At 42.6% G+C, this 20994-nt stretch overlaps 1 protein-coding gene across 9 annotated transcripts in view; it reads right to left on the minus strand.

Moving 5' to 3' along the window:
• Positions 1-20994, minus strand: part of Sash1 (SAM and SH3 domain containing 1) — a 280149-nt gene that overhangs the window by 37879 nt on the left and 221276 nt on the right. For 7 of the 9 annotated variants that reach the window (XM_074072429.1, XM_074072428.1, XM_074072427.1 and 4 more), the window contains one exon: positions 16032-16133. In XM_074072429.1, coding sequence (XP_073928530.1) covers positions 16032-16133 — 102 coding nt within the window. Of the gene's footprint in view, positions 1-1397; positions 15981-16031; positions 16134-20994 lie in introns of those variants that run through there. The other 2 variants (XM_074072435.1, XM_020157591.2) reach the window with 2 other exon arrangements.

The raw sequence follows: 20994 nt of genomic DNA on the forward strand, positions 1-20994 counted from the left end.
TTTAGTTTGATCATGCTATAAGCGAGAAGGTGACTCAATCAACGGTAAGCCACCCCATCCCAAACCTTCAAGAGAAAAAGGCAACTTCTCCCACCTAAGGATGTGGAAAAGTACCTTTACGATACTGTAAATAGAAACATTTGATTTCTAACCTCCCTCCTGCCGATTTTTCCACCACAAAGCCCATATGGCTCAACTTTTAATTACTTTGGCTAATGCTATATGTAGTAATTCTGTGGTGAATGCTTAAGTGTTTCATTTCTGGTTTCCATAGCAACATTACATCAGATTGCAGACAGCTGGCTCCACAGTTTTAAACCATAACAAATTGACCAAGCCAAGACACAAAACTATAGCTGCTTTAAAGAGATAGCACACCATTCAGCTGCCAGGGCACTGAATGGGGAGCCTGCAGGGCCATTTGGCACGAGCAGGAGGGTGGAGCCTCTTTCCTCCCCAGCTTCTTTTGGAACAAGTGCATCCTTGACACATCTGTGATGTTCTAATGGGAAAGCCACGGAGCCAGCGTGGAGAAGTTTTTATGACACAGCTACATGCAGGATGATCGGAAAAAGGGAACCAAATTAATCACATCTGTAAATATGAAGATTTGTGTGCTGTGCACACTGAAAGCATCCCCTCACTGCTCAATGAAAATCTGTCACTGCTGCCTGCTGCAGATACTGCTATGGACCCCATAGCCAACAGTGCTGACAGCTCTACAAGCAGAATAAGTGCTTTTCAAAAGTCATAGGGTAATGAATTTGCTGGAGAAAAGGTGAAAGCAAACTTGCAAGAAGCAACTAGATGCTTGAGGGACAGCTTGAGACCACACTGAACACAGGTTGCAGGAGCTTCCCAGCTCCAAAGCCACAGAACACTGTCACACTTCACACCAGATCAAGTCACCTTATCTCCCCCTGTCCCCCCAAACTCCCCCTCCCCGTGCCACATAACACTGTAAGATATATAACAACTTCTACCAAGTATTTTTCAATTGCAAATGTACTCGTTTGTGAATATCATACAATGGTCTCTTTTTAAGCCAATCTTAAAAGTGAAGAGGACAATCAGTTGTAAACTTATGAAAACACAATATGCAGCACTGTTTGAATTCCCACGAAAAGAAAAGTCAGCACAACTCACAACTGAGCTCCAACTCACACTCGCTCATTCGCTCGCATCCTCACAATAACTTTTGCTGTCCTCCTCCAGCAGCTCTGCCTGGTTACCGGGTGAGCCCGCCGAGGCAGAAGGCTCGGGGTTCCAAGGCAGGGGAGAAGGGCAAATCTGGAGGACTTTAAGGAGAAGAGAAAGTCGCAAGAGCAACTCCAAAGCTATTTCTTGAAGAGACAGAAAAATTTCCCTTTTGCAGGAAGGCGATGAGCTCCACTTACCGGCTTCGGCATTTAGCAGACGTGCAGGGCAGTTTAGAAAAGCTCTGGTCCCCCTGTCCCCTCCCCAGTCTGAGCGAGGCTCACTCCTGATCCGTCAGCCCTGTGATCTCCAAGTCAGGACCAGGCACTCCTGCGAGCATGGCCTCGGCAGTTACATGATCAGGCAGGCTCCCCCGTCACAGCCGACATCCAAGGACAAGAACGCAGACACACTGGATTCAATTAGCCTCTCTCTGCCTGTGCCCGATTCCCCAGTCGCTCGCTAACTGCAGGACTTGTAAGAAAGGCATAAGTCATCAGCTCTAGCAAATCTATTCACCACAAGGAAAAAAGGGAGTGTTGTGCGTAGCCAACAATCCCTGTTTTCACTAAGGAAGGCTCCCTGACCTCCTGCTGGCCTCCAGTTCCTTAATTACTGTCTATGGAATTCCAGAGAAAGAAAGAGAGAGCACCAGAATCTGAGCAACGACTAACCCTCAAAAGTGACTGAACTTAAAAAAGATCCCCTCGCAGGTAATGCTTCCACACGTTCCCAGAAGGGAGCAGTCTCAATTCAAAATAGACACCTTCCAGGGGCTATTTTCAAAATGACTGAATTAAAACTTGTGATTTTGGTTTTTCTCCTGGAGGTCTCTTCCACCCCCTCCCCTCTTTCTTTCTATTTTAACCATGAGAGTAAACGTAGGTTATTTCCCCTTCACTAAAGCTTCCAAAACTGTCTTCTCAAATTGTCTCTATCCAGGGCAGCTGAGTTCGCTGGCATTCTAGAAACGTCAACACAAGGACAGTGTCACAAGATGATCATTTAATTTTCCCAGAGGTCTCTGGGGAGCACTGAGCACATGCTGTTACTTACATACATCATCAAAACAAGAACAGACTGCAAACCCTTACGAAGTCTCCGTGACGTGGGCTCAGTTCCTTCAGGTGATCAGTCATTTATTCCCACTGCAGTCTGTGCTGCCCAGACCTAGCTGTGTCCCTACTGTGTGGGTCTTCATGCCTTCCACAAGGGACACCATCCAACAGAGAATGAAATAACTGACTAAACAGGGTTCACCAACGAGTGTGAACTTTTATCTCTTCTTAAAATAACTGAAAGGGTTTTTTGGAGGAGGAGGTCCAGAGGGTACCGAAACTGAAAACAAAAAAAGGGGAATTGGAGCCCAAAGCTCCCAAGTGGAAGGTCATGTCTTACTATGCAGAGACCCCAGGTTCTGCAGCAGGTCAAGGGCACACCCTCTCCTTTTTCTAGGCACCTGCTCAGTTCTCTGGCCCAATGGCATTTCATTCCTTGGGCTAGAAGGCTAGAATATCACCAATCCAGACTCCCCACAAAGTCTATTGCCCCAGAAGTGCCTCCTCCCACTCTTTATGGGATTTCCTCTTCTTTCTCCCGCAAGGGTACCACAGCTTCCCTGTCCTGCCCAGTTCCCCATATCATAAACCAATTCTCTCCCACGTTCTCTGGTTTCATAAATTCTCCCTTCCCCACTGTCGTTTCTGAGCCCAGAGGAGTCACCAGCAGTGGCAGGTGCTTTTCCAATGTTGTATTGCGTCTCATGTTTATCACATTTCCAGGTACCATGCAGAGTATTTTCGTGCAACTCCTCATTTTGCAGACAGAAATGGCAGGTGCAGAGTGTGGGTCATTATGGGTTTGCTCTACCTTAACAAGAATTTTCTTCACCAAGACTGACAACCATGCTACAGTGTTATGCTCTAAACCCCCAAGGGCTGTAAGGACAAGTCCTCAGTTGAATTTTCTGGTTACACTGGGAAAACTAATAAATAGGAGGATGAACCCAAGACTTCTGGAGGCAGAGCAACCCGAGATTCATGCCCAAGTCACGTGACTCTAGAGAATTCCCACATGAACTTTGGCATAATGATGTTTATCTTATAATGTCCTTGCTTTCTCAAAATTGTGCGAAGAGGCTCCCCAATGCCTATTTTAGAAGAGACAGGGGTTAACATATATGCCCAAGGCCACACACTCTTCCCAAGTGACATATCTGCTTAACTCCAGAGTCCTGGCTCAGTCTTATCTGCATCCTGACAGCTTGTGTCACCCAGCCCAGGGGTCACCTGTGACTGCAAAGCTATCCTTAACCACGTTCTGTCTATAGCACTTAAAAGATCAGTTTGTATGAATAACAGCAGCACTGTTTGAACTTTAAGTCAGTAATAAATAAGACTGCAAAGGTACAAAGCATTATTGAACTCCAGGTGTTAATTATGTACACACAACTTTGATTATCTTAAAATCATGGCTGGGCTCAGTTGCTTCAGCCTATAATCCTAGTTAGGAGGATTAAGTACAAGGCTAGCCTGGGCAAAACATTTGCAAGATACCATCTCAGACAATGCATGGGTGTAGTGGTACACACCTGTAATCCCAGCTATGCAGAAGAAGCACAAATAGAAAGATTGTCATCCCAGCCAGCCTGGCATAAGGTAAGACCTTGTCTCAAAAATAACCAGCACGAAAAGGGCTGGAGTCATGACTAAGTGGTAGAGCACCTAACAAGTATGAGGCCTTGTCCCTATAAGCACTAAAAAGAGCACCTATAGTCTCACACCATTGTCAGCATTGACACTTACAATACTCTTCCACTTGGATAAATAAAATCGTATCTATGTTGGTGCTGAACAGATAGTTCCTGACTTCCTGACTGAAATGCAAGGAAGATGAATGAATGAATGCGTGCACTGGCACTGGTTGAGAAGGATTGAATTTGCAAGACACTGAGAACAGCAAGGAGTACCATCACAACTAAGCAGCACCCCTGGACTTACAAAGGTTACAACTGAGAAGCCTGGGGTGGGGCTGGGGGGAGCGCCAAGAGAAGTTCAGCAACACAACATTAAGTCAATCGCCATGACTGCACCCAAGAAACACACATCAGGGATTCAGAGCATGGCTGCGGAGACTGGAATATGCTCTAGAGAGTGGGAATGCACTTGTCATGGGTTTGGGAGCATTCCCACGTTCTGAAATGAGCCTAGACCTCCAGTGTTTATGTGGTCCTGAGGTCCCACTTCTTTCTGCCCCTTCTGTCCTTAGATGCTGGTCTCTAGACCAAGAGGAGGTCAACTGATGCTGCTGCCTTATAAACAGCATGTGACACCCAACAAGTCTCCTGCTCTCCTCTTCTCCAAACTGGATTTCGTAATCTCTCCACCATGCCGATCTCCCTCATGGTCCAAGAAGTGACGAATTCACGTTCCCTCCCTACCTTAGAGGCTGGGTATGTTCAAGATTTTCCCAACACCGAGGACTGAGAAGTGTCCAGCCATGGCAGTGGCCTACAGTCACAGTCATCACGTTAATGTGTTGTTCTTTATGTTCACAAAAAATTAGTCTCACTGTGCTTAAGGCAGTGCCTGTCAGTTAAAAATGTGTAACTATATAAAGTATGAAACACACTGGGGTTTTATTTTTCCTTTTTTACAACAAAGAAGTTGGGGAAGGAGACTCATACGCTTAGTAAGAAATATTTTGTTCATTAGGTGGTGACATCATTATATTCTGAAATTGGGAGATTTTTGTCAACATATGGGAAAAAAGATGAGACTCCATTCTCCTCCCAGAGGAATAGTGTAACACTGAAATAATTTCGCTGGCAGCGTCAAGATTAACTGGTTGTCACCAAACTTGAATAAAGAGGAAGAGGAGGAGGAGGAGGAGGAGGAGGAGATAATTACAAAAGACTTTTATTTGGAAAAAGCATATGAAGACTGAGGTACCTATCACTCCCCTAAGGACAAAGGCTTGTCAGCACTTAATTTGCTGAAGAAACCTTAAAAAATTAATGGTGAACCCAAAAGAGCAGCCAGTAGAGGTTACATTCCACAGTGCTCTATTCTACTTCTTAAACCCGTGACTATGCCTTTACTTTTAACCACCCCCAAATAACGTTGCTACTTTCCCCAAAAGGAGGAGGAAGAAAGCTGAAGATTTCAGGAGTCCTACTGCAAAGCTTAAAGGTGACTCAGCACCTAACTGAGCCCACCTTGAATCTACAAGTTCCTCTGAAGATAAGAAAATATCTTTCTTGCTCTGAAATGATGGGGAGGGAGTGTTGGTAGAGGAAACAGGACTGACTATCCTTCTACCTGAAAATCTTAGGGTGATTTTCCTGCCCATAGGTCAGGAAACCAGCTGTTTACAAAAACCAGGCTGAGGTCCCAAAGTTAAGGTAACAAAAATGGTCAGAAAGGCAATCAATAGGTCTACAGGTTCCTCATTAGGAGAGGGGTGGTATGTCCAATGAAGTCTATGGCGTGAGGAACCCTGAAGATTGGGGCAAAACTCCAAGCCCCCTCATTTCCAAGTGCACTGGACTCTCACAACACCCTGTGCCACAGAGAAGGGGTGACTCAGAGCACCACGGCCAAGTAGGACAATTATACATGCACTGGAAGGTCTAGTTTCTGGAGTTGGTGAAGCAGTAAGGCTCCTCGGGGATTGGGTGGTGTTGCAAAGTCACATTACTTTTATGGCATCTCACACTGAATGACTCATGGATCAGGCATGATGACTTCTTGGACAGGGCTGCCAAACAACTTTGTCTAGGCAAACGATGATGTAGCAATAGAGGGGACTGGTGGAGCCAATGACCATGGTGGGAAGGTATGGACAACCAAGTCCCTTCTCTAACCCAAACCAATTCTGCCAGGTCAGCAGGTATCTATCAAAGCTGGGAGCAGGCAGACCTAAGGTCACCATAATTCTCTTTCTGTTTGCAGAGTGAATAATAAGCAAATTTATTTCAAATTCCAAAATGAAGAAATCTAGTCTGAATCCCTATCTTCAAAAAGGTCACCTAATTAGCAAAACTATCAGGTCACAGTTTCAGCTGAACACTGAACTCACTAAATAAACATCAGCACCATCCTCCAAAAACTATTAACTAAAAACTACCAAAAATATGTTCCCAATAACAACAAACAGGAAAGTATATAACCTAATATATTAAAACTTAAAAACTGCATAATTGAAGTTTAAAAAAAAAATTCTGAAGGCCCTCCACATCTTTCCACGTCTTCAAATACCAGGCTGGCAAAAAGCCAAAAAAGTTCTTTCCTCTACATTCTGGGTCAAATGTGCAGGGCAAGAAGTGAGTGTCATCCTTTTAGGAACTAATTATGCAATGCTTTTAGCAGTGCACTATAAAAGTAAATCAATACTGGACCATCAGAAGACGCGGTGTGGTATAAAAAGAGAACGGAGGAGATTTTATTCCAACTCTGTTGAGTTGGAATTTGGTGTATTAAAATAGTGCTTTCCAAATGCCTGCCATTGTCTGATGACTGTAGTTCTGAGAGTTTTGATATCATGGGCAACTGTGAGGACAAGTTGAAACACACTCTAGATGAGCAATGGGTAGCCTGTGACTTCAATGAGTGGCTTAGGATCCACTCCTTGGATCCAGGTTGTTGGATCCTCAGTGTGGATCCTGTTCATGAACTATGAGATTTCCTCATGGCTGAATAAGTAAGATTTGGCAGGAGGGTAAACGACTTAATGAGGAATGGCCATACATAACAATAACTTCGAACAAATGATGGAAATCCTTTCCTACCTCCACCTCCCTGAGGTTACTCCCACGAGCAAAAGAAGAAGCTGCTATTGCAAATCAAAATGCCATTCCCTAACCCAATTTAGATTATATCTGTACTTAGACATAACCAGCCAGCAGGGGAGGTGTGGGACATCCTACCTGGTAGCCATCTGTTAGGATGCCCAAGTAAAGTAACCACTTGTATAGATTAAAAACCACCCATACTTCCAATTACTCCACCCAACAAAAGAAACAACAGACCCATCCGTGTCCAAAACCTATCTTAAGTTAAAAACCCTTTTAAGATAGGCGTCATCAGATCACCTAGCACCTAGATATTTCATCAATGATTATTTTTATTCACACGGCCTTGATATGTTTAGGAGGTTCTGCAGGTGCCACTCTCAACTCCCTGTAACTGTGCAAGCCAGTGAAAAGAGAGATGGACCTGGTTAGTTTGCAAAGAGCCAAACATCTAGTTATTTTGGGGCCTGTCACTCAGCAGGTGGAAGCCACACTGGGCACTCAGTACAACCACCTGTGAGGTCCTAGATCATTTCATTTCAATTAAATGATTACTCCTCTCAAGTACTGCATCCAAGGCCAAACATGCTTGATGAAATCATACCATATCCTTCTCAAGACCCACTTCCACAACCAAACCTTCTGAAACAAAAAGCAAACTGCTTGTGCGTTTGGCTAGAGTGTAACAGAGTGAACATGAACTTTTTCAGTAAGCTGGGTCCGACCATTTTAGCCTGACTACTACTATGTACACTTAGTGGCAAGGGTAGCAGTAGCACTTTTAGTGGAACTCAGCAAATGAGAAGGGCAGAAGATCTTCACCCAGAGTAACAAAGGCAGCCATCACCGGGGATTTGCTACTCAATGCCATTCGTGCTGGCAATACCCTTCAGGGATAGAGTGGGATTGATCGGTTTTCCAGATGAGGAAACAGGCAGAGCTAGCAGGGGGAGCTGGATCAGGGTGTGGTCTGACTCATGACTGAACTCAACCAGCCCCCCTCCTGCCCATGCTGGGTGAATGCCTGATTTCCAGAGGCTGGTAGAGGCAAATGCGCCCTTCTGCTCTTTGTTTCAGCATGGTGCACTGAAAGGACTCACCAAATACACGCCTCAAACTTTGTCCCAGGGAGAAGGCTGGGAACAGGAGGAGGCTATGGGGAATATACAATAGGAAGTAGGGAATAAACGACAGGAAGGGACCTATGCAAGAGCTCACAGTCAGCTTCTATCCAGTGGGAATTTGAAACAAAATTCTTATTTCTCCAAAGCCCTCACTATGTAGGGTTTTCCATTGGATTGACTTTGCTTTGACTGAAGACCTAGGGAATTACGACTTTTACTCTTTTAATAAGAATTTTAATACATCCTTATTTTGCTATCATTTTAGTTTCAAAATTACCATTTTATTAAAACCTTCGGTAATAGTTCTTGCTGCATATTCCCATCCAGCCAAATAAAATGGAAACTCACAGAAATTTTTCATAAAAATCAGAATAATCATTTGAAGGCTTTAAGTTTGTATTAAAAGTCCACAATCAATTAAAAGCTATTTTGTACAAAGTTACATTTAGGAAGATTTAGAAAAGGGTAAATTATTCTGACACAATGTAACACAGCATTGTATAAAGGATCTGAGGAGCTGGGGATGTGACTCAGTTTAGCATGTGCAAAGCCCAGGATTCAAATCCCAACCCAGCAAAGAATTGCTAATCCCTGTCCCAACATAAATGCCCTCTGGTAACTACCGCTAGGCCTTTTTTTACCTTCCTCCTGGTCAGTAGTACAAGTGAAATACCTAAACTCATTTTTTGTGTGAAAAATAAAGAATTAAAGCACATGCCCAGCTATGCTATGTTTAAACTCAGCTCACATAACAGTTAAAACTTCAATGAGTAGAACCATTTTCTACCCATAAATCAAAATGCACCTTGCCAATTAGGATGCTTTTAGGTTGAAAAAAGAGTTATGAAAAATATTCCTGAGGAAAAGAAATACAAAAGAAAAAAGTAAACACCATGGAAAGCAAAAACCCTAATGTACATCTGGCCTCTCTTAAATTTCCTCATCATAAAGCAAAACAATATAAGACAAAAAAAAAAAAAAAAAAGAGTAGAAACAAAGCCAACCATTTTCCTCGGGAAAATGGTTCCTAGACCATCAGCTCTACCACTGTGGTGGATGCTCCACATCATCTATGCACTACCATTCATGGCAGGAAAATAGGAAATCAAATGTATTTCTTAAAATCATGGAATATTTATAGATGAGACATTTTGTGAATTCATTATGGCCTATCATAAAAGTCTGCTTTTGGGTCATATTTCCAGAAATGATGACACCAATGGCACAGGTTCATATTCTCTTTGAACACCTCTGAAATATAAAAATAAAACTTGATTATTATTATTAATATTTCTTTTTTGGTGGTGGTGGGGTCTGAACTCTGGGCCTCAAGCTTGCTAGGCAGGTGCTCTACCACTTGAGCTGCTCCACCAGCCCATGACAAATTTTAACTCATAGATATTGTCTATAAGTTCCCTCTAATAAAACAAACATATTAAAAATAAAGACATTAAGAATAGCCCAATTTGAAGCTGGGTGTGGAGTATGCACCTGTAATTCCAGCTACGCAGAAGGAGCACTTGAGCCCAGGAGCTCAGGATCAGCAGCCTGGGCAACATGGCAAGACCCCGTCTAAAAAACGAAACATACACACACACCAAGTTCAGTGTAGAATAGGAGAGTCTAAAAAGAGCCCTGGATATACATATTAACAGGACACTAACAGGAGTCAAGATGCAGGTGGCTCAGGGCACCTCCAAGTGCTCTCTGTTCTCCCACTGCAGTCAGCACATGAGACTAAATCTTTAACCTTCTCCTTTGTCACAACAGAGATCAGGTCATTTGCTACAGAACCACTGCAAAGCAACCACGTGGGATGCACAGGCTATACACATCCCGGATGCCAATGGCCTTTGAGCTGTTCTAGTTTACACTAAGGCTATGGTGACCTCCCCTTCCAAACCTCAAGCCTGAATCCTGGCAATGCCTGTTACAGAGGCAGATGAAGTGAGTGGGAGAAACCCAAGCCAGGGGCTGCAGGTGCGGCTCAGAGGAAGCATGTGTGCCCAGCTTGCACAAGGCTCTGGGCTCCATCCCCAGTGCTGCAAAAACACCTAAATAAACCTGGCTGCTACAGAGGGGCAAGGTGATGGCTACAACTTTAGAAGGTCCCCAAAAGCTTTAACAAATGCCACCCCATGCATCTTATAAGAGGGGATATTTTAGTTGAGACCTTGAAAGTCCTCCATCAGGGAAACACTGAAAATAGCATTTTGTAAAGGGTGAAAGAAGTGACCACATGCCATTCTGTCTCTCTATTGCCCAAAGTTCTGGACACAGTCCAACCACATGGCTGTCTCACACCTCAAACTAGGTTAGTGGCAATATTTATAGCAGGAATTGAAGACTAGGAAGAGACACACACAGACATAAGGTATTATTATAACACCACAGTCATAACACTCTACCATGCCTTGTATGGTATTTTCCTCCTCTAAGTCTCCATAATGTAAAAGGGATCACTTCTGAGAAGACGACTTACTTTTACTTTTTGAGACAGGATCTCACTATGTGGACCAAGTTGGCCTCAAACTTATGCCTCTGCCTCCCGAGTGCTGAGATTACAGCAGTGTACCACTGCATCAAGCTTAAAGATGACATACCCTACCTACAAAATAACACTTCACAAGCACATTTCAGCACAGTTGCTTCCCCTAGCAAGAAGCTCCAGAAACACAATCCCAACTTTTTCTGGAATACATCTTGCATAAAGTGAAGCAACCAAAGGAGACCAAGATACATGTTTGCTATGGATTGCCCCAGCCCTTGTGCTCTGCTGTCAGCACTGTTGTATTTTCTTTGCAATTATAATAGATACATTACATCTACTTTAAATAATGTAAAAAACATCATACTCAAATTCATATAGTTTGACATCTTTATGGAAAGACTTTTGGTGCAAGCATTTTCATTAGTTCACATGTCTAAGTGGCACACCGCTCACCACTGATACCCATCAGCTCTGTAAAAACATAAGACCAGTTATTTACTAAGACTTACACTGTGGGGAGAAACTACAAAACTCAATGAGACAGAGAGCATAATTTCTTTAAATGTTTTCCTAACAGGAAAGTAGACTGAACCCTCAGATACAATAATGGTAGCATAAAATGACGACTCAAGTTCCCCTGGCAGGATGCAAATGAAAATAAATTAAAATAAACTGAAAGGGAAATATTAAAGTCAAGATTCAGATTTTTAACATGGAATAAAGTTAGATTCTCAACCAAAACCCCTTTTTAAAACTCTGACACTCATGACAGAAGGTCATTATTAATGAAAACCAGCACAGAACAGATGCTCCTTTGGCAAAGAAAAAGCTATTTTTCACTTCCCCTGGTAACTATCTTTAGTACTTTACACTCTTGGCAACTAGGAATGTGCATATGGATTTATTATGAGGCAACACTCGATTAGCTAATAGCAGTTATGGGGGTGGGGAAGCCTATGAAATCAATGCAGATGAAATCCAAAAGCAGGCCAGGCATCAATACAGGCATTGAAGTCTGGTGACAAGGGCCTTATGATCCCTGAAACATTCATGGCCTGGGCATTCCTGACTAGAGCCAGTGGGCTATTTCCATCTCAGTATAGAGAGGAATCGATAGAAAGCTGAAAACTGCCTGACTCATGGCAGCTGAATTACAACACAGTGGGAATTATTTGGAATGGGCTGCCCTGCTAGAGGGGAGCAAGTCCAGAACACAGACAGGGAACAGCTTAGTTGGGGGTGCAAGCTGAATCTTCATAAAACAGAGGAAAGACTGAAGTCAGCAGGTGTAGCCAGGACCATATCCATAGGCTAACACTCAAGTTCAAGCAAATGCCGGGACAACGGTGGCTGGTTGCAGTTCTGAAGAGCATGACCAAGGGCTTGTGGGTATCTGCAGTCAACCAGTGAAATGCCACAAACATTCTGCTTCAGAGGACTCTCCCCATTCATGCGTAGCTATCATCAGCTGTACTTCTCAGTTCACACCTCTCAGTACACAGAGAAGGCACTCTTTAAGAGTTTCTGGAAGACTGTGCCCTCAGTGGAAGGAGCACATGGTATTTCTGGCTCCTTGTTCAATTAGGAAAGGCTGAATTTATTTTTGTGTCATCTATGAAAAGACAGTTTGGTAAGAATAGGGGAAATGTGTACATGGGAACTTGAAGCTGTGTGCACATGTGGGTGGGACTCCAACCTCTCTGTGTCATCAAGGCACAGCCTTGCTCCTTCAACTGCCATCTATCTCTATGCTTGCTACAAAGAAAGGGCTCCGTAAATGTCTCCCGAATGAACTCAGAGAAATGCTCAAGAGGATAAAACATTCAATCCTTTAGAAGAACTCACTTCCTTCTGACACTTCATAGCTAGGTGATGGTTTGGCTTGACGCTATGAAGGAGGTCCAATAAACCAAAACTGAAAAATTCTTTCTTAGCAAGCTGGTACAAAATGCCTACGGTCCTCGAATACTGACTTTTTCCTAAATGAAACCAGGCTTTCCTTGCAGTCTAAGTGCGTGAGGCTTTACCACAGCCCTGTTTCTCTGAATGGACAAAGTCCTCTAACCTCTCCCTGACTCAGCTGCTATTAATCAGGACAGCATACAGTGGGTCTGATACTAAAAGACCCACTATGGACAACTGGGTCTTTGTTTTCTCACTGCAGTTGGGTTTGAATCACATCTGTCCTGATTTACTGTATTTATTCTTCAGGATTCTTTAGGTTCATGATTTAGGTTTATATTATGCTAGTCTTTAAGATTTGGGATAAGAGACCCAAAAAGGCATATTGAAAAGCATGAACATGGTTCTTTTGATTACCTCATAGTCCCAGGGCATAGGGCTGGCTAGCCTATGACACATTTATTATTATAAATGGTAATGTCTTGGTTTCTTTCACACAAAAGCAAACCAGGCAGGGCTTTCAAATTTACAATCCTTTGGCTACAATGGAAATTGGGTGCTTGTTTCAGGAAATCAGGGACAAGAAGGTGGCAAGAAGGTTTTATTTACTTCTGGTGAGCTACCATTTGCTGCAAGACATATGATATGCTTGTTAAGAAGCCAGGGTGAGTGTTCAGATACAAGTTTGTGTATCACACTTTTCAATGTGAGCTGGACACTGAGCTAAGGGCTCACTGGAGAGACAAAGGACACAGCATGCTTGCTCGAGGACCTTGCTACTTGCAAGGAAGCCAACAATATTCTAGAACAGCTGTTTAGGGTTGCTGTATAAACCTAGCACAAAATAGGAAGCAATAATTATGCTTGAGGAGGCTAAGGCAAGTTTTATAGAGGAAGAAGAACTGGGCTTCACCTTGAAGGATGCATAGATTTCCACAGCAGAAGAAATTTGGAAGAAACATTTTGGGTAAAGGAAATTGCATGAGTTGAAGCTCAGGAGTACAAAAGCACAAGGTTTGTTTGGTAATGGAAGCAGGATCCAATGTGGCTGGAATAGAGGGTGTTGGGTGTGGAAATGAAAGATGAGATCAGAGAAAATGATTAAAGCCAGATCACATAGGGCCTTGCGAGTGCCAAGAAGTTTGGAATTTATCTTATAGAAATGGGAAACCATCAGGCTTTTCAAAATTGCAAGATTGCAAGAAAAGAAAAATGTAGAAAGAGACAAATGTAAAAAGATGAGTGGCTGTGTGAGGCATGGACAAGAGACTGAAGACATGGAGGAAGAATGACTTCCAAATTTGAAAGAAGGGAAAGCTTAACGAATAACCAAACAGACATAAAAGCAAAACAAAACAGAACAAAACCCACTACATAATACATGAAAAAGGGTAATCACTCCACTCCCACCCCACGCAGTTTGATGATGGCACAAGTACCATAAATGTCCATTTGAAATTCTGGAGTTTTAATTCCTACAGTTCCTTTGAAACCTTTAGTTCTAAAAGATCTATTTGGATCACATTAAAATAGTATAAATAATAAGAGGCATCTAGATTGCAAAGGAAGAAATTAAACTACCTCTTTTTGCAAAAGACATGATCTTCTATGGAGAAAACCCTAAGATTACACACCTGTGCACACACAGACCATCAGAGCCAATAAACAAATTCTGCAAAGTTATCAGATACAAAGCCAACACAATAAAAATCAGTTGCCTTTTCATACACTAACAATGAACAATCTAAAAAGGAAATTAAGAAAACAACTCCATTTACATGCATCAAAAAGAATTAAAAACTCAAGGATTAACCAAGAAGACCAAGCTTATATACTGAAAACTACAAAACATTACTGAAAGAAATTTTAAAACACATAAGTGGAAAGATACCCAGCATTCATAGACTTAAAAACTTTGTAAAATTCAGATGACAATACTAAGAAGTCTATGTGCAGATTCTATGCAATTTATATAAAAACCTTACTGGCACTTTTTCCTTTTGCAATAATGGAAAAACCCACCCTAAAATTCATATGGAACCTCAAGGGACCCCACAGAGCTAAGATAATCTTTAAACAGAAAGTAAAATTGGAGCACTCATGCTTCCCAATTTCAAAACTTACTACAAAGCTACAGTAATCAAAACAGTACGGTCCTGTAGAATGACAGGGATAGACTAATGGAATCAAATACACAGCCCAGAGAGAAGCTCTCACATATATGGTCAAATAATTTTCGAAAGAGGGTTCTAAGACCATTCAGTGGGGAGAAGAAAGTGTTTCCAACAAATGGTTCTGGAAAAACTGGATTTGCCATGACCAGAAATTGGACCCACACTTTTTATCATGTACCAACATTAACTCAAACTGGGTCAAAGACCTAAACTTAAGAGCTAAAAATTGTAAAACCATGAGCAGAAAACCCAGTGACATATTCATCATATTGGTTTGGACAACGATTTCTTATATGTGACATCAACAGGCAACAAAAGAAAAAATAATACTTGCATCTCAAAACTTAACTCTTCTATATCAAAGACACCTTCAAATGGGTGAAAAAGCAACCCACAGAATGGGAGAAAATATTTACAAATCACATATCTGATAAGGTATTTATAGGTAGACTAAACAAAAAACACAAGAGGGCAAAACACTTAACAGACCTTTCTCCAAACATACAAGCTCAACATCACTAGTCATTAGTGAAATGCAAATCAAAGCCATAAATAACACTTCCCAGCCATTAAGATAACTGCAAGCTTAAAAGGGAAAAACACCAAGTGCTGGTGCCGAGCATTGTTAGCAGGAATGTAAAATGGTGTAGTTACTAGAAAACACACCCAGTGGTTCCTCAAGAAGTTAAGAGAATCACCATGTGATCCAAACAATCAAAATCAGAGACTCAAAGAGAGGCTTGGAGATTAACGTTCACAGCAGCCTCGTTCACGATGGCTAAAGGATTGGCAACCCCAGTGGGGCACAGATAAACGGAAGGTAGCACACGCCCACAGTGCAACCGATCTTACACATCCACAAAACTCAGTAACGTTCTGGCACGGGCTGTACCATCATGAACCTTGCGAACATGGTGTGGCTGAGATAAACCAGACACAGAAGGATAAAATTCCACCTATGAGGTACCTAGAATGGTCAAACGCATACAGTGAGAAAATACAATGGTGGTTTCCAGGGGCTGGGGGGAGGGGAGCATGGGCAGCCATTGTTTAACGGATTCAGAATTCCTGTGTGGAATGATGAAAAACTTTTAGTAGTGGATTCCGATGCTGTTGCCCAGCAATATGACTGTGCTTAATGAAACTGAATTGAACACTTAAAGATGATTAACATGGTAAACTTTTTTGTTATGTATACTTTACCACAACAGAAACACAAAGCCCAAAGCCCCAGCCTGAAAGCATCATTGTGACTGTAGCTGAGCCTCTGTCAGCTGCAGAAGGAAATGCGAAGAACGGTGCAGGGCAGGCTGCGCTGGCACAGGGCAGATGGGCAGAGGCAGGGAACTCACGTTGCAAGTGGATGAGCCGTCAAACATCGGGTAGGAGCCATCCGGCCAGTCGGCGGGGTCCAAGGCAGCGGACTGCCGGCGCTGGGCCTCATACTCCTTGAGCTGTGGCAAAAGGAAATGGAAGGCTGGAGTGGAAATTACAGTCAAACGCTGTCTACCACACGGCACAGAGACCACTCTGGGCATTTCATGCCACTGTTGGTGACTTGGTGCCAGTCAAAGACAAACCTTCCAGAAGTACAGGAAGATAAACAGCTGCCCTGTGGGTTTTCGTCTAAATCAGACTCTTTGTATCTGGTGCTCCAAAAGAACCTTGACTTTTCTCCATCCAACATCCTCCAATAACCAAACTCATCTTTCCCTGGTGAAATTACAGGTTTGAAAACAGGAATCACCCCCCCACATGGAGAAGTCAAAAGCATGAAGTCCCTTTCAGGAGGAGACCGTGAGAGGTGGGGGGAGGGAGGAAGTGGTGCTCTAAGGACATCTCTGTAACACAGGGGGAGGCCAGAAACTGGCTTTTAAAAATGCCTTGCTTTTCTTCTTCGAGACTACTTCACACTACTAGTTCAAGGTTATCACCTCACAAATGTAAAGCAATTTGGGGGAGAAGAATAAGACAACTGAATGTCTTCAGAGATACTCAAAGTCTAAGTTTAGAAAGTAAGTTTTTGATTTTTGAAAAAAGAAAACCAGAAAGGCAAGTAAAATTCTACAGAAAAGCAAGCAAATTTAACTTAACGAAATCAGGTAAGAGCTCTTTCAGAATGGCATAGCTGAGAAAGTCCAGGTGTGATTTTATGAAATGCAGAGAAACTGACCTCTGCTACTAATATGATTAAGTTGTCACTGCATTTAAATCCTACTGTAAGTGGCTTTTAGATCTGAACTTAAGAAATTGATCAAGTTATGTTCCATGAACCAAGCATGTTAAAAATAGAAACAATCTGACAGTCCATGAGATAGTGTCATGACCATCCTCATCACTAGAGCTGTTGGATGTGGCAGAGCCACCAACCACAATGACACGGTCCCTCTAGGAGAAAGCAGCCTCCCCAGTGTCATTTCTGCCCTCCTAGGAAATTCTACAGATACCACACACAGCCCCTTGTGTTTCGGTTCCTCCATTGGAAAGCAGGGAATACTGGATCTGCCTCATTTATCGAGGCTCACGACCAGAATTAAGGGATATAACGCAGCAAGTTCTTAGCACATTGCCTCTGTGCGATAGAGTAACACAGTACTATCATCATCTTTGCTGTTTCAGATCAAAGCACACTCGCTGCTCGCATTAACTCCATGTGTTCAATCTTTCTGCTACTAGGGACACTAATTCTTTTAATCCTGATCATACACTAGGGGCGCTTCCACGGACCTAATCTTCATAGCATACCTATGCTATGCTTCTCCATCTGGATATGCCGTTTCTGAAATACCACAATCGTTCTGTCAGATCAGGAATAGCTGTCAGTAGGAAAATGGGATTACTATGGGGTTATCTAACTCCATCTTTACACTCAACCTTAGCTCCAGCTACTAGAAGTCACTAGTAAGTTTCATCTTTAATTAAAAAAACACACAAATTCCTATCTACGTTTTTTAATCTCTTGAAAACTTTATTTTGGACTTTCACATGAAACAGACACATACTTATCAGACGGATAAATGCATAATATTTAGCAATTAGATAACGTTAAAAAGTAGTCTTTAGTATTAAGATAATATTTATTGGGAGGAAGGACTGTACTAGAGTTTGAACTCAGGGCTTTGTGCTTGCTAAGCAGGTGCTCTACCACTTGGGCCACACCTCCAGTCCTTTTTGCACTGGTTATTTTGGAAATGGGGTCTTCTTTTTGATCAAGCTGGTGATCCTCCTATTTTTTAGGCTACCTGCTGTTGCTAGGATGACAGGCATATCACACCTAGCTTTTTTTCTGTTGAGATGGGGGTCTCTCTCACTTTGCCCTGGCTGGCCTGGAACAGGGATCTTCCCAATCTCAGCCTCCCAGGTAGCTAGGATTACAGGTATGAGCCACTGGTGCCTGGCTAGGATTTATGTTTTTAAGGAAATAAAACTGTTACATCATAGTCATAGATTGTTCTCATTTTCCTTAAGACAATGCTTCCAGTTAAAATTTCAAAGGATGTATTTTTTCTGTAACACGGCTCCATCATTCACTGCTTATCACTGTGCCAAAACAATTACTAATAGTCTTTGTTATTCCAGGCTTAAAATGTGAGTTTATTCAGTATTCTCCTAGCCTCATACCGACACACAAATTAACCTAGCACTTCCCAGTTTTTCACTGGGCTCTCTAGACCTTGCAAAACTAATACAAGAGTTGAATATCTTAAGTTACTATGTATGCCCTTAAAATTAATACCTAGAAATTCATTCTCTTCAAATACTTCTGCAGCTTGCAATGTTATTCACATAGTAGGTCCTTGTAGCCTTTCACTTTGATCTTTATTTCTAACAGATAACTGGATTTTTAGGGATGTGAATCATGGGTGTAGTGGGAAAAACCCATCATCAAGATTAAATTATATGAATGAAATATAGTGGACTATAGTGTCTTGATTTGAGCACAGGCAAGATTTCCCCCAATACAATGGCGTTCAACTCCAAACTTCTCTCCCGATGGTTGTCCTCTAATTATGGATTGGGCTTCGAATCCAGGAGTTCTACCCAGGAGTCTTGAAGGCATGCTGATGTCCTGGTCTGGGGAGTTGGAGCCATTCTCATCACGGTCATTACATGAGGTCTGTCTTAGCATTTCTAGTATACAGCAATCAAGTAAATTCAGATTCTCAAGCTGGTCACATGACAAAGGAAGGAGACTGTCTCTACAGACTGGTTTCTCTTCTAGATAACAATTTCCTTGAAGTATTTTGTCTCTGGTTAAAATGAACCCCAGCTTAGGCTGGGTGCTGGTGGCTCACACCTATAATCCTAGTGACTTGGGAGGCTAAGGTCAGGAGGATCGCAGTTCAAAGCCAGCCCAAGCAAATAGTGTGTGAGGCCCTGTCTTGAAAATACCAACACAAAACAGAGCTGATGCAGTGGCTCGAGTGGTAGAGCACCTACCTAGCAAGCATGAGGCCCTGAGTTCAAATCCCAGTACTGTCCCCAAAAAGGATGTATGTTGGCCTGAGAAGAGCAAATAAACAAGCATCCTTGCTATTTCATCATCTGTCAAAGGGCGCCCATCCTTGTATGCAGATTCTAGTAAACTATGGAGCATGGTGCCATTTTTTGCCCCTGGCCATGTACATTTCTGGATTGCTTTGTAGGTGATATTTTTATTGTGCTCAGTGGCTGCATCTGAAGTGGGCCCACTTCTTCTCATGTGCATTTTCTAAGAATTCAATTGGACTTTTCCCAAAAGCCATGCCCACGGGAAGGAACTGTAGAGAAAATGAATGGGTGCTTTTTGCCCAGTCATCAGCTGCGCCAGGCAGTCAAGGACATAGGAAATAGACAAACCAGGCTAAGAATAAAGGTGCAGGTGATCAGCAGCATGGACAGGAGGCTGTCACCTGTCACCTGCCCCAGCACCAATCTGCCTATCTGCAGTAAGTCTGGCAATACTATCTCTGTTACTGTTACCAATGAGTCTGCCGGAGACCCTGGAGGTTAAGTTAATATCACTTTTCCAAATCTGCAGACACAAAGAAGCCCGCAGATGGGTGTTCCAGGGCTGTCCCAGTCCCCAAGTGTCTGTCCTACTAAACCCTCTACTCACATAAGTGCTTCTTCTTACAATATTATCTTAGAACACCTGATTCTAAGTTACTGAGGCTTAGAGTCAGGTATACTAAAGTAAACTAAGCACGTCGTTGCTGTTTCAAGGTTTCAGACCTAAGATTCCATTAGTGGCTGCTTTGGCTTCAGTGTTTATCCTCTCCAAACCTCATGTTGAACTTAATTGTAGGGACAGTGTTAGGAGGTGGGGCTTAGAGTTCGGGAGGTGTCAGGGCCATAAAGACTCTGTGGCCAAGGGCAGGACTAATGAAAGAGTGAGTTCAGCCTCTTTTTCCCTCTTGGTCCTTCTGTCATGTGAATCTTCCTCCCCTCCAGAGAACGGGATGTGTAAGGTGCCATCTTGGATAAGAGCACAGCCTCCCCCAACAACAAACCTGTTAGCATCTTGACACTGGACTTCTCAGCCTTCAGAACTGTGAGCAATAAATTTCTGTGCTTTAAAAATCCCCCCCGGTCTGCTGTATTCTGCTATAGCACCACCAAATGGACTAACACACAGGCAAAGTCATAACTCATTCAATGACTCCCCAGTGATCTGAAGGTTTTCAGTCATTTCTAACCCTGGCTATTATTTATGACTTGTCTGCAATACAGAACCAACTGTTCAAGGTTGAAAAGAATCAAATCAGTTCACTGATTAACAGCAAAGCAGAAAACATTCTTTTTTTGTTGTTCGGTGGTGCTGGGGTTTGAACTCAGGGCCTGTTTGTTTAGGCAGGTGCTCTACCACTCAAGCCATGCTCCAGCCCTTCTTGCTTTAGTATATATTGTTGTTGTTGTTAGGGGCTTGTATTTATTCTGGGCCAGCCTGCACCATGATCTCTTATTTACACATCCCATGTAGCTGGGATGACAGGTGCATGCCACCACGTCTGGGTTTTACTGGTTGAAGTGGGGTCCCATGAACTCTTCTACCCAGGCTGGCCTAAACATAGATACTCTTGAGCTCTGCTTCCTGAGTAGCTGGGATTGCAGGCATGAGCCACCATTCCGCCTAAGAAATATCTTAATGTGAAAGATAAACTAGGCTTCTGTTTATGCCTACTTTAGCTTAGTGAGGAAAAAAAAGATGTAATAAACTGCAACTCATATTACCGAGGAAAGTAAACTTTTAAGGTATACCTGACATCTTAGAACTCATGTCTATAATGTTTTTAATATATTTAATTTTAATTTTTCCACTGTTTACATTCTTTC

The sequence above is a fragment of the Castor canadensis genome, chromosome 1, assembly GCF_047511655.1.
Source record: "Castor canadensis chromosome 1, mCasCan1.hap1v2, whole genome shotgun sequence".
In the NCBI taxonomy this organism is placed as follows: domain Eukaryota; kingdom Metazoa; phylum Chordata; class Mammalia; order Rodentia; family Castoridae; genus Castor; species Castor canadensis.